We start from the raw sequence: 14,977 nt of genomic DNA on the forward strand, positions 1-14,977 counted from the left end.
ATCTCTTGCCCAACCCCCACCTCACTTGTTTATAATCTGTGACTTTTCTAATATTTGTCAGTTCCGAAGAAGGGTCACTGACCTGAAACGTTAACTCTGCTTCTCTTTCCACAGATGCTGCCAGACCTGCTGAGTGAATCCAGCATTTCTTGTTGTTGTTTCAGATTTCCAGCATCCGCAGTATTTTGCTTTTATACCAATGGGCAGAACATGCATGCCATGCCCTCTCAACCCACTGGTACATGAAAATTGCATCAGAGTCCTACAAAACAGCAAAGAACTTGGCTTGCAGATTGAGAAGAGGCTCATGCCTGAAACAGGCAGGGGGCTCTGGCTGGTCATTTGCACAGCAGGTTGGAATCTGCACTTGGAATGGAATGATATATTCAGCTCTGCTTCTACCTGGTGGAGGCCATGATAATCGGCCCCATCATCTCACCCAAAGGATGGCACCTAGATTATGGGCTCCACTGTTGGAGTGGGCTTGAACTCATGGTTATTTGTCTCAAAAGGGGAGAGTGCCTTCAATTAAACCAAAATGACACAAAGGAACCAGTTTCCATGTTGAACTGCACCAATTGAGCATGCCCAGTTGACTAATGAAATAATACAATCTACTGCTCTATGAATATTCATCCAAAGATGTGTTTGTCTGACTGAAGAAGCTTGAACTTCTGGAAGTATTTTTGGAATTCCTTTGAGAGTGTCCATTAAAGCTCATATTTCGTAAAGTTGCACCCTTTTTGCTGCTAGCCTCTGCACTGTCATTTTCAGTTGTGTCAAACTCCACCGTCATGTTGGACTCCATGCGGGAGATGGTATAGGCGCTGCTCTGTCGGGTGGGCTGAAACCTGGTTGATTGTAGTTCTAATTCATCGTAGCTTGAAAATTCAATGAAGGGGCACCATTGAAAAGCCCTCTTAAACCCTGCTCGAAATCTACAAGCATATATACAAAGTGAATGCTGAAACCATCTGGGCATTGTTACAACCGCTCAGGACAAAGCCCACAAACAAAATACATGATTCTGATCACGGTGGGATCAACGCACTGTTAGTTCAGTCTCATCGCTCCACAGTTTGCATCATATACCTTTAAGCTTTCCAACTCAAAGAAAGCAACAGCAGAATTGAAAAAAATCTAGTAACCCCCGAATGAGACGAAACAAACCAGGCATCATTAGTTATCAACAAATTAACTATTTATTTAAAAAAAATCTTAAACACTACTAAGTTAAACCAATATCTAAAGACCTTATAACTTCTTATTTAAAAATCTAACTCCCACATTCGCATACATGTGTTCAAGCTAACAGTAGTTTGGTTTTTAATTAGCTGCCCGAAAAAATGAAAAAAACAATAAAGTCTTTGCAGATTACGCTTTCGAAGAACGGTCTTATAATTCAACACAGTCCAAGTTCGCTTACAGTCTTCCAAGGTCTGATATCAAAAAGGTCCTTCCAGAGATAGGGGTTCAACAGTTCAGCTCGGCATAGTGGCGCAGTGGTTAGCACCGCAGCCTCAACAACTCCAGGCACCCAGGTTCAATTCTGGGTACTGCCTGTACGGAGTTTGCAAGTTCTGCCTGTGACCGTGTGGGTTTTCGCTGGGTGCTCCGGTTTCCTCCCACAGCCAAAGACTTGTGAGTTGATAGGTAAATTGGCCATCGTAAATTGCTCCTAGTGTAGGTAGGTGGTAGGGAATATGGGATTACTGCAGGGTTAGTATAAATGGTGGTTGTTGGTCTGCACAGACTCAGTGGGCCGAAGGGCCTGTTTTAGTGCTGTATCTCTAAATAAAATAAATAACTGCTACTTCGTCCTCAGCAATGGCTGCTCCACACAACCTAAACTGTATCATGCCCATTTCTATAACATAGAATAATATAGCACAGGAGGAGGCCATTCGGCCCAACGTGTCTATGCCAGCTCTCTGGTAGAGCTATCCAATTAGTCCTAATCTTTCCCCTAGCCCTAAAATGTTGTCACTCAAGTATTTATCTAATTCTCTTTTAAATGTTATCATTAAATCAGCTTCCATCACCCCTTCAGGCACTACATTCCATATCATAACAATATAAACCCCTTGACTGTTTGTTCCATAACCTCTATATAAGTTGAGGGGTTCACTCCACATCACTGAGCATGAAAGAAGCTGAATTATTTTACAATTACATCTGAGCTCAGAAACACAATTGCATCTGCAGTACTACCCAAGCTGTCAAATTAAAAACGTGGATTATATGCACATTCACCCATCACAGATTTTATCATGAAGGGTCATCTGCTTGTCTACCTGAGATGGAGATGGGGATGGATCAAATTGCACTTATATCTTTCTCTGCCTCCAGTTCCATTTCTGCCTGTTCAGTAAGGCAGGATAAGGTAGCAGAAGATGAGACAGACCTTTTGATTTTCTAAGCTCAATGCAATTTGCATTTAATATAGCCCCTTTAACATAGAAAAATATCTCAAGGCTAAATCTGAAAAAAAAATTGTATGACAAGCCAAAGAAAGAAATATTAGGACTGGTGATCGAAAGCTTTGTCAATGAAGTGGATTTAAAAGGAGGACAGGGATGTGAAAGGGTGGAGGGGGTTTAGGGAGGGAATTCAAGAACCGGGGTCTAAGCAGATAAAAACACAGCCGCCAATGGTGAGGTGAATTGAAAGTATACATCAAAGAAACAATGAAGGGGTACTGGAGAGGCAGAGTGGGGTGTCATCAATATAATTCTGGAAGCTGACCCCATATCTACAGATGATGTGACCAAGAGGCAGCATATAGAGGTAGAGAAGAGGTCAAGGATAACTCTCTGGGGGACACCAGAGGTAATGTTGTGAGGTGGGAAGACAAGTAGGGATTACTGGAAGTGATTGGGAGTGAGAACCCTGGACAGGTTATCCCTTACTTCTCCCTGAAACATTGCTGTAAGTTATGCAATCCCACCATTCCCATGGCCAAACTAGCTTGCCAAAACCGACGATAGAAGCTGGAACTTCTTGGCCTGAACAGGTCAGCATTTACCCACTGGCTTGCTGAAAGTTGAAAAGGGAGTCTTCCCAGCCTCAGAATCAATGACTGACCCATTTCTGAATGAAGAAAATATGATAAAACAATCCCTGCAACCACAAACAATGATCGCTTTAGGTCTGTAATCTGTTTTGGGAAATTTTAAAATGGCCACCAAGCATTTATGCCAACTATTATATATATATATCTGTGAATTCAAATGTTGAACAGAAAGATTCTCCCACCCCCACTACATCCCCAAACAAAGTGCCTGACTTACCGGCTGTTTAGGCAACAGTAAATGATGGGGTTGTGCATGTTGGAACTCATTGCCAGTAAGAATACAGCTAAGTAAACCTGCTGTATGGGCTTCCAGCTGCCGATGTGTGGATACTGTTTGATCACCAGAAAGAAGATGTGGTAGGGCAGCCAGCAAACGGTGAAGGTAAACACCACCACAATCATCATTTTAACAACCTACAGAAGTAGTTCAGAAAAGAAAGGGCATTATAATCAAAGAAACGGCATTTTCATCATTTCTAAACATGAGGCAGAATGATGTAGCTTACATTTAAAAGGAAAGAAATTTGTTTATATAGTGCCTTTTAGCAAAAGCTTCTGTAAGTATATAAAAGGGAAGAGAGTAGCTAAAGTGAATGTTGGTCTGTTGGAGGATGAGACTGGGGAGTTAATAGAAGGAAACACAGAAATGGCAGAGACACTAAATCAGTATTTTGCTTCAGTTTTCACTATGGAGGACACTAGCACCATCCCAATAGTACCAGGTAATGCAGAGGTTATAGAAAGGGAGGAACTTAGAACAATCATCATCACTAGGGAAAGAGTACTGAGCAAACTATTGGGGTTGAAGGCAGACAAGTCCCCAGGGCCTGATGGCCTACATCCTAGGGTCTTAAAGGAAGTGGCAGTGGAGATAGTGGATCCATTGATTATAATATTCCAAAATTCTCTGGATACGGGAAAGGTTCCAGTGGATTGGAAAAAAGCTAATGTAATGCCCTTATTCAAAAAGGGAGGGAGGCAGAAAGTAGGAAACTATAGACCAGTTAGTTTGACATCTGTCATTGGGAAATTGTGAGAATCCATTATTAAGGAAGTAATACCAGGACATTTAGAAAGTAAAAACGCAATCCATCAGAGTCAGCATGGTTTTATGAAGGGTACATTGTGTTTGACTAATTTGCTAGAGTTCTTCAAAGTCGTAACAAGCAAAGTGGATAATGGGGATCCTGTAGATGTAGTTTATCTGGACTTCCAGAAGGCATTTGATAAGGTGCCGCACAAAAGGTTAATACACAAGGTAAGTTCACATGGGGTTAGGGGCAATTTATTAGCTTGGATAGTGGATGAGCTAACCAACAGAAAACATAGAGTCGGGATAAATGTGTCTTTTTCTGGTTGGCAAGATGTAACTAGTGGGGTGCCAAAGGGTTCGGTCCTTGGGCCCCAACTATTTACAATCTATATAAATGACTTGGATGCAGGGATAGAAGGTACTATAGCCAAATTTGCAGATGACACTAAAATAGGTGGGACAGTAAGTTGCAATAAAGAAATAAGAAATCTACAAATGGATATGGATAGATTAGATAAATGGGCCAAAATTTGGCAAATGGATGTTAAAGTGGATAATAGTGAGGTTATCCATTTTGGTCGGTAGAATAGAAAGGCAAATTATTATCTAAATGGAGAGAAACTTCAGAGTGCTTTGGTGCAGAGGGATCTGGGTGTCCTTGTGCATGAATCGCAGAAAACTAGTTTGTAGGTACAGCAGGTGATAAGGAAGGCAAATGGAATTTTGGCATTTATTGCTAAAGGAATAGTATATAAAAGTAGGGAAGTGTTGCTGCAACTGTACAAGGCATTGGTGAGACAGCACTTGGAGTATTGCGTACAGTTTTGGTCCCCTTACTTGAGAAAGGATGTAGTTGCACTGGAGGCAGTTCAGAGGAGGTTCACTAGATTGATTCCAGATGTGGGGGGGGGGGCGCTTGTCTTATGAAGAGAGATTGAGCAGTTTAGGCCTTTACTCTCTGGAGTTTAGAAGATTGAGAGGTGATCTAATTGAGGTATATAAGATGATTAAGGGGATTGACAAAGTAGACATAGAGAGGATGTTTCCTCTTGTGGGGCAATCTAGAATGAGAGGTCATAGTTTTAGGATAAGGAGTAGCAGATTTAAAACAGAGATGAGGAGAAATAACTTCTCTCAAAGTGTCGTGAATCTGTGGAATTCACTACCCCAGAGTGCAGTGGATGCCAGGACACTGCGTAAATTTGAGGAGATAGACAGATTTTTAATTAGAAATGGGTTGAAGGGTTATGGACAACTGGCAGGAAAGTGGAGTTGAGGCCAGGATGAGATCAGCCGTGATCATATTGAATGGTGGAGCAGGCTCGAGGGGCTGAATTGCCTACTCCTGCTTTTAGTTCTTATGTTCTTATGTTCTTTTGCAACCTCAGGATGCCCCATGCCACTTTACAGCTAATGAAATACATTTTAAAGTGTTATCGCTGTTGTAATATAGGGGGAAATGACAGTCAAATTGCCCGCAGCACTGTTCCACAAACAACAAATGACCAGATCATCTATTTTTGGTGGTGGTTGAGGGATAAATGTTGGCCAAGACTCAGATTGGTGCAGTAGGATCTTTAATGTCCATTCGAGAGGGTAGACAGGGTAATGTTATAATGTCTCATCTGAAACATGGCCTCTGACAGTGCAGCACACCCCAAGTACTGCACTGAAGTCCCTGGACTGGGGCTTGACCCACAACCTTTTGACTCAGCTGAGCCAAGAATGAGGCCAATATAGTTTACATCGCTGACATTTGTAGTGATGACAATGAGGTATATCTACACGGATTCTTCTCTCTTCCAAAACAAAAGAACAGGTTTTTAATGAAAAGTAACATTTACACCGAAGAGACTTCAACTGACCCGGAATTTCCTGGAATGTTTTGGTGAAAATGGAGAGTGGCCCACATTTTTTCCCGGTAGAAATTTGTGCATACATGCCTAATATGCTGGTTTTACACTGGAACCTCACTACGTGCAAATCATTTGCACACTTCTAAGTTACAGCCACCAAAACCCTGCTTAGCACATTAACATAGCCATGCCCCCATGTAAAAATTGGAGTATGAAAGTTTACGGCATTGACGTATGCTCTGAACAATTCAGGTAATCAAGACAATATCACCTACAGTGTTTGGGACCCCATAATGTCTGGGACCCCAATATTATCACCCATATGTTCCTACCCCAGTTGCTCTCAATGCTCTGGCATTTGTATGGCTCAATCAGCCTCCATAAAGGCGGAAATGAGCCCCATAAGTGGGTGGGCTTCAGGCCAGCCCTCAAAAAGGATGAGATTTTCTTTAAATCTTTTTACCGAATGGTTCCAGACCAAGGGCACTGAAGGCAAAGAAAGACAGAAAGAAATCAATGTTCTCATGACATCACAAAGTGATTCACAGCCAATGAGGTACTTTGGAAATGTAGACGCTCTTGTAATGCAATAAACGTGGCAGCCTACTTGCACACAGCAAGGTCCCACAAACAGGCAGGATGGGTAGATGTCAAAGTTTCTGGTAACATGAAGCAAACCCCCAGAGCATCAGCACTGCCATCCCAGCAAAACCACTGGGGTTAAAACTTAAACAATTCTGGGCCATGATTTCTGGCATTCCTAAAAACAAGCCTTATACAAAAGCTTGACCTTCTCCTATGTAATATTTTCAAGTTGCTCAATCTAACAATGCCAATATAAATTCTGCCTCTACAGGTCATCTTCAAAACTCTTGCATGGATTATTGTCAATTAATTGGATGACACAAAAATGGCAAACCTATCAAACAAGTTGCATGAAAAGACTGATCGTCATTCAAATAAAGGATAAGACAGTGCTAATACCAGCCTTTTAAGACCCTTAGACAATATTGGTCTACCAGGCCTTCCTAAAGGTACGTATCCATCCTTCAGTGCAGTACTGAAAGAAGTGCTGCATTGCCTGAGGTGCCATCTTTCAGATTAGACTTTAAACCAAGGCCCCATCTGCCCTCTATGTAAAAATATCTCATGACAATATTGGGTGAAGAACGGGGAATTCTCTTGGTCTCCTGGCCAATATTTATCCCTCAATCAACATCATTAATACACAGGTCATCTGATCATAATCTCATTGTTGTTTATGGGACCTTGCTGTGCCAAAACGGATTCTCACGTTTCCTTCATTACAACAGTGATTACAGCCAATGAAGTACTTTTGAAGTTAAGAGGTTAGGGACAACCCAAGGTCATGAAAAACGCTGTATGAATGAATGTTCTTTTCTTTACTATGTAATTGGCTGGAGAATCTAATTTCTAAACAGTGAACACCATGTGTGTTCTGATCCATTGCATTTAAGTTTAAGGCTGCTAGTAAGTTGAGACATACAAATCATTTCTTGGTTTGACAGGAAATGCTACTGATAACTGTGGGAGGTAATAATGCGTTAACACCATTGCCACAAAATAGTATGCGTATCTGAATGAAACACAAAGGGCCAGATTCAGCTAAAGGTGTGGAAGAGACCCTCTTCAGCAGGTCCATGACCTTTGACATTGATATCAATCACGCATAAGAGATGTGCCTACAGAGAATGCCATTAAGTGAACAGAAAACCATGGGCAGCTGTGATTTCCCAATATTTCCTCTGGAGGAGCAATGTTTTGTGCCGGATTGTGTGAATTCACCCATCTAAGGTCAGTATCAAGCAATACCAGGTCAGCCATAACACAGGCCAAGTGAAGATTAAAGCTGTCTCTACTTCTACCCATGTAGAAAAACACCCTCCACTGCACCAATTCTCATTCTAGCAGTATCCACAAGGTCCATACCTGGTTAACTGACTAACTATCTGCATTAGGAGCTGAATTTTACTAGCCCTCTGGCGTCGGGGGTCATGGCAAGGGGTGGGGGTGGGGCCCTGAAATTCTTTCTGTGAGAGGCCCGTCATGACCTCCAATGTCAAGAAAGCCCCGCCACATTTTACTAGCAGTGGCAAGACCTTCGTACGGCCCCCCCGCCGCTCAGCGGCGGGACCTTCATTTTAATATTAAAATTAAGCTAAAAACATGCAAATTAACTTACCTTGTCCCGCGGCCATCCTGCACCAATATTCAGCCGCCAGCCAGAGTTCCTGTGCCTTGGGAGTTCCGACGCGTGACACTGGTGGGGAGAGGGGAGGAGTGAAATTATCAGGACGGGGGCGGGTGGGGGGGGGAGTGACGGAGAGTCGGGAAAATATTTTGTATTAGCTGTGGGGATGGTGGGAAGGGTTGAAGGGCAAAGGTAATGAGGTTGGGGGGGGGTGGGGGGGAGGTTCGGGTTGGGAATAAAGTTCATTTTGGAGCGATAGGCCCAAAAGCATACATTGGGAGGTGGGGTGGGGGCGTTGGGAAAGGGCCTCAGCTTTTATTTAATTTTTTTAATGACAATGTTAAACATTGCCTTTAAAAACTTAAAATTTCTTCTAAGGACTTGAAACCCTTTAAAAATGACACCGGCGCCTGCGTTGTGAAGCCGGACGCCTTTGCCGGGGATGGAGCGGCCACCCCCTCGACATCATCGGAGGCGGCCGCTTCACCCCTTCCATTTAAATGAGGCCTTGTGTGAAATATCGCGGCAGCCCAGCAACGGCCGCTTCGCGCAGGCGGACCACCAAGATTAGAGCCCGCCGCCGCAATTTGCGGTGCGCCAGTAAAATTCAGGCTTTTAATTTTAGCTCATCCCTTCCAACCTCTATTTGTTAATTTACTCATTGTCTATCACCCCAGCCCCACCCCAAGTTTCTCAATGAGGTATCCTCTACAGAGCAACTACTCATCCTTGGCAATTTTAATTGGATTGCTGCCCCCACCCCACAACTCAAATTAGTAAATCACATCTTCATGTTCAAATCCCTTCATGGCCTCACCCCACCCTATCTCTAATTTCCAGCCCCACAATTCTCAGAGCTCTCCGTTCCTCCAACTGTGGCCTCCCGCCCCCTCCCATTGCTCCACTATTGGCAGCTGTGTCTTCAGCTCCCTAGGCCTCACATTGTGGAATTCTTTTCCTAAACCACTGCACTTCTCAACCCCATCCACCACCGTTAAGACTCTCCTTAAAATCCATCCCTTTAATCAAGATATCAAGGGTCACCCGCACTAACATCTCTCTCTATGGCTTGGTGCCCAGTTTATTTGACGATATCTCCATGAAGTGCCTCTGGATGTTTTCTACATTAAAGGTTCTATAGAAATACAAGTTGTTGTTGAAATAAAACGGGTTTGTCAGGAACTCGATGAACAATCTGAAAATCTTGATCTGTTGTCTTTCTGATGCCTAGAGATGCGACAATTCCTGTCAAAAACACTAAAACTCATTCCTTTCACAATCAAGAACCTAACAAAAAGAAGCATTAATATATATTTCCCAGAAGGTACATATGCAGTCAAAGCATGGTCAGGCGGTGACAAATATAGCGCAATCTTCCAGTCCAGTTGAACTCACAGTCAATCATTTTATTGCAGTCACTTTCAATGTTTCTCTGTGCAGTATGTTACCTCTTCAATTCCTTATTTTCAATTTTTTTCTCTTCTGGTCTAGGTAACAGTATAATTAAGAATTAAAGCTAAGTTTGTTATCAGCATTATTTAATCAAATTATATTCATTAATCAATGTCAGCGCAGAACTATTCCAAGGGATAATAATAGCATAACTCAGAGACGATTTAAAAATAATTTTACAACAGGTTCCATGCACTCTCATTTCTAGCCTCTTTGTCAGCATGCCAGCACTCGCCATCTGAGTCAAATGGTCGTGGATTCAAGTCCTACTTCATGGACTAGGCACATAATCTAGGCTGACAGTGCAGTAATAAGGGAATGCTGCACTGTTGGAGCTGCCATATTTTGGATGAGAAAGTTAAACTGAGGCTCCGACTGCTCTCTCAGGTGGATGCAAAAGATCTCATAGCAGTATTAAGTATTTTTCACATTTAAATATTGAATAGCAAAAAGGATAATTAAAGGAAGGGTGGGGCTGATTAGGAATTAAAAAGGAAATCTTTTTTAAAATTTATTTGTGGGATGCAGGCATTGCTGACTAGGTCAGCATGTGTTGCCCTTGAACTAAGTGGCTTGCTAGGCCATTTAAGAGTCAACCACATTGCTGTGGGTCTGGAGTCACATGTAGACCAGACCAGATAAGGACAGCAGATACTACCTCCTCCTTTACTGTGACTTTGGCAGCATCCTCTTTTTTTCTTCTGAAGGCATGTGCAAAGTACTCATTCAGTACCTCAGCCATGCCTTCTGCTGCCACAGGGGAGGAGGTGGCATAGTGGTAATGTCACTGGATTAGTAATCCAGAGCCCAGGCTAATGCTTTGAGGGCATGGGTTCGAATTCCACCAAGGCATATGGTGAAATTTGAATTCAATTGATAAATCTGGAATTAAAAGCTAGTCTAATGGTGATCATGAAACCATTGTTGATTGTAAAAACCCATCTAGTTCACTAATGTCCTTTAGGGAAAGAAATTTGCCCTTCTTACCTGGTCTGGCCTACATGTGACTCCAGACCCATAGCACTGTGGTTGACTCTTAACTGGCCTCTGAAATGGCCTAGCAAGCCATTCAATCATCAAGGGCAATTAGGGATGGGCAACAAACGCTGGCCTGTCCTTAATGCCCACATCCCATGATAGAATAAAAAAAATCTCCTCCAGCCCCACAACCCTCCAAGATATCTGTGCTCATCTAATTCTGGCCTCTTGAGCATCCCCAATTTTATTCGTTCCACCACTGGTGACCATGTCTTCAGCTGCCGAGGTCCTAAGCTCTGGAACTTGCTCCCTAAACAGCTCCACCTATCTTTCCTCCTTTAAGATGCTCCTTAAAACCTACCTCTTTGACCAAGCTCTTGGACATATTTTCTTGAAACATTGACTCAATGTCAAATTTTGTTTTATGGAGTTCTTGAGCAGTGCCTTGGGCTATTTTATTTTGTTAAAGGTGCAATATAGATACACGTTGTTGTTGAAAAATAGCAAACAAAGCACTGAGACTCAATTCTAGTGGCATAGAATTGAAAAGCAGAGAAATTATACTAAACTTGTACGGGGCCTTGGTTACATCACATTTGGAGTACTGTGTATAGTTCTGGTTCCCATATTATAAAAAAAGGATATCGAGTCATTGAAGAAGATGCAAAAAAAAAATGATAGCAGAACTAAGAGGTTATACTATCAGGAAAAATTGAACAGGGTGGGGCTCTTTTCTCTAGAAAAGATTAAGGGGTGACCTGATAGAGGCCATTAAGATCATGAAAGAACTTGATAGGGCAGAGATAGAGAAGTTGTTTTAACATGGTCGGGGGTGGATGGGCAGACCAGAACTAGGGGGCCATAAATATAAGATTGTCATTAATAAATCCAAAAGGGAATTCGGGAGAAGCTTCTTTATCCAGAGTGTTGTTAAAATGTGGAACTCGCTACCACAGGGAGTAGTTGAGGCGACGAGCATAGATGCATTTAAAGGGAATCTGGATTAAAATAAAGGAGAAAGGAATAGAAAGATATACTAATATGGTGGGAGGAGGCTTCTTTGGAACTAAACACTGGAATGGACATATTGGGCCAAATAGCCTGTTTCTGTGCTGTAAATACGATGTAATAAATCTGCTTCATAAATTGTGGGGTTTACATGCACAAATTTATAGCATACTAGTGTAGGAAAATTAGAAACAGATTATCAACTCCAACAAATATGTTGGGATTCCACCGCCAATAAGGGAAAGACAAGTTTGTCTCAGGCCCTTCTCGGAAGAAGACTTGGAAAAAGCCCCTTTACCCAATGCCCAAAATATACTCTCTAAATATACAGCACACCAATACAGAAAGCCAACTAGAGTGACTCCTATGAAACCATGCAAAGGTAGCAACTGAACTGACAGGATCAAGAACTAATGTAGACAAGCCCACTTGAACAAAACCAGTCCAAATGAATCCCAGACACCAGGGATGAGTTGTCATAACCACCAAATACACCCACCAAATGCAGAGCCAGAAGAAAATCTAATGGATCAATGCAATCTCTGTGCCAACAAACGATATGACAACTCCAGCAAAATATATATCTTTATGTGGGGGTGATTCTCAGCTCACTATCAACCCACTTGCACTCAGAAATAGGACAGTAGTAGACCCAAAATGAAGTACCTGCTGATCTGCTTTGGTGCCCGTTCCAACCTTCAGATGGACTTGAAGCCTGACGGTCAGAGCTCGTATCGTAAAATTTGGGAGCCTCATTTATACATGCAAATCGGGGTCGAGTGATATCATTTAGATCCTGATGCCCTTTTCATCAATTGCTGGCTGAATACTGCCCATCCTGCTGCTGTCTACCAGCCATGGGTGGTACGAGTCAGATTTCAGCGATACTTAAAGGGATCCTTAGCTGTTGACTGATCGAACTGAATGGAACGTCTGGAGATATTTTTCCACCTTACTGATTTTAAAGCTTATGCAGTCGCTGTTGTAGGTTCTGCTCGCTGGACCATGGTGCCCTTCTCACATGAAAAAAATACTTTTAAACTACAAGGCCTTTGACAAGTGGCCCGATTACCTGTTTCCAATGAGCAGGCTGCCCAGTGGAGTGCGTTTAATTCATGCTAGCAGCTCGCTGACTGTGGTAATGAGGGGCAACTTCAAAATCACACTGTTACCCTCTCACCCTGCCCGCTGCCTGGTCATTAACAGTACCACAAGAAAATCTCTCCCCTTAACTGAAGTACGTCTGCTCGACAGAAAGCCTTGAGCGTACGGCAACTGATGCTTTCATTCTGTGGTTGGAAAGTTAAAGGCGACAGGCCCATGTTTTCCAAAGACACACTGTGATTGATCTTTCCACTGGGACAGGAATCATCTGTTTAATTCATTGCCTTTTCAGCATTACCATCTGGGTTCAAAACCATATCAAACTAACAGGAGAAAAGCCACTAGCTTTTTGTTCTGCCAAAGTTTATTACGCTAAATAACCTAGGCAGTCTCAAGGTCACAGACCTGAAACGTTAACTCTGTTTCTCTCTCCTCAGATCTGCCAGATCTGCTGAGTATTTCCAGCACTTTATGTTTTTATTTTAGATTTCCAGCATCCACAGTATTTTGCTTTTATTTCAGTCTAATTCCTGTAGTGCATAGGCCGTTATTTAACACCAGCAGCCAAGATTTTCCTTCAATGGTTCATCTACCAATTTAAGTGTGGCTTCTTCCTCTTTCAGTGCTGCAGTTGGTGTCTCAATGCAACGCTACCATATGACTCTCTTCCTCCTCCTCCTCCGCCGGCTTCTACTAGGGTGAGTAAATCCCACCCTGGATATTTAATGAGCCCCAAGAAGGAAACTGGGCGAGGGTCACGATGACCCACTGATACAGAGAGAAAAGTCCAGGCTGTAATTTGCTTTGTCCATGCTGTGGTCAATGCTAAAATTTATTTTTTGTGTTACACAGCTGCCAACTTCATTAAACTAAGCAGGACATGACTGTACCAATCAATCCACTAACTAACCTTACTGTTACTGGAACTGGAAAAGAGAATCAGGTGAGGTGTAAAACGGGCTGGCAATTTTCTGTCTCCATGTTGTGCTACTGGTGTAGATCAATTTCACTCCCAAAAATTGGGAATTTATTAGCTGGTTAGCTACCAAAGGCAATCAGCCAACTAATGTTCTAGTCTTAACAAGAGCATTTCTTTCTGAGCGCAACATTAACGCCGAAAAATTTCTCTCATTTTTCAAAACGACGTTATTTCCTTTATATTCCTTTTATGCTAGATCATACAGCCATCCTGGTCAACACTTATCCTTCAACCAACAGCACTAAAACTGATTTCTGCCATTTTTATCCCAAAGGCATCAGGTTAAGCCAGACCTTTCTCACAGACACTGTGATACTCCCATTTTTTCATTGCCCATTTGTATTTCAAAGTTAACTAAAGGTCACAAGGGCAGCCCAGCTTGCAGTTCTACCGATTATATATTGAGGTAAAGAAAACTGCTTTCATTGATAGGTTTCTGTAGTTGGACAAGGTTTGCAATAGCATTTCAAGATGGCATCCTGTATGGGGAGCAGTTTCCATTGATGGAATAAGTAGCAAAAGACAGGTGGCTTGAGAAAGAATAAGGTTGGGATCCATTAGAAATCTAATGAAGCATTCCCAGCCCAGATACGGCACTGGGGAAGGTACAGGGGAAAGCTTCCTCTGTTCTCAACAATAAGTTACCTAAAATCTCAAAAGAACACTGTAGTGTATAGTGTCAATCTTCTCTTTCCCATATCACTCATCATTAAGGCTCTTCTGAATGAGATTGTCATTCTACTGCCAATTTGTGTCAAATGAGTGAGTTTTAAGTTCTAAACCTGTACCCCCAGAGAACCAACCTATATCTTAAAATACCAAGACCGATGACACATAGGTCATGAAAGATGAATTGTGTATCTTGAAATGGAGTGCTCTACCTCTGTGAACTGACCATATAGATTCTCATCAATACTGTTCCGCATCACCATTTCTCGATTGCGGGCAGTAGCATTCAGATTAAATTTTCCTGTGTTGAATACTTCATTTCACGCCTTACTTATCAAGAAAGGAGAAAAAAAATGAGTCTTCAGTAAAGTAGCTGAAAACTTTGACCTGGAAATTGGGATGCAGCCATTTTTGAGTGTGCTGCGGTATAGACGTCGTTTGCACCCTCCCACACCTGAATGCTGAGGCCCGAAGCCCAATACCTGGAAAAGAGTCAGGAGACTCTCATGAAGTGAACTCTGAGTTTTGGCTGTTGCTCTGAAGAAATTCATGGCATTTGAGTGTGACAGTCAAATATTAGATGCAGGCCTCCTTAATATTAGCAATATGAGAT

At 42.3% G+C, this 14,977-nt stretch overlaps 1 protein-coding gene across 1 annotated transcript in view; it reads right to left on the reverse strand.

Annotated features, from left to right (window-relative positions):
- Positions 1 to 228: 228 nt before the first annotated feature.
- LOC137368739 (neuromedin-K receptor-like) overlaps positions 229 to 14,977 on the reverse strand; it is a 90,833-nt gene continuing 76,084 nt past the window's right edge. The window contains exons 4-5 of the mRNA XM_068028925.1: positions 3,291 to 3,487; positions 229 to 938 (exon numbers count right to left, since the gene is read on the reverse strand). Of these exons, the coding sequence (XP_067885026.1) occupies positions 623 to 938; positions 3,291 to 3,487 (513 nt within the window). The 3' untranslated portion in view covers positions 229 to 622. The remainder of the gene's footprint in view (positions 939 to 3,290; positions 3,488 to 14,977) is intronic.

Source organism: Heterodontus francisci, chromosome 4, assembly GCF_036365525.1.
Source record: "Heterodontus francisci isolate sHetFra1 chromosome 4, sHetFra1.hap1, whole genome shotgun sequence".
Classification (NCBI taxonomy): Eukaryota; Metazoa; Chordata; class Chondrichthyes; order Heterodontiformes; family Heterodontidae; genus Heterodontus; species Heterodontus francisci.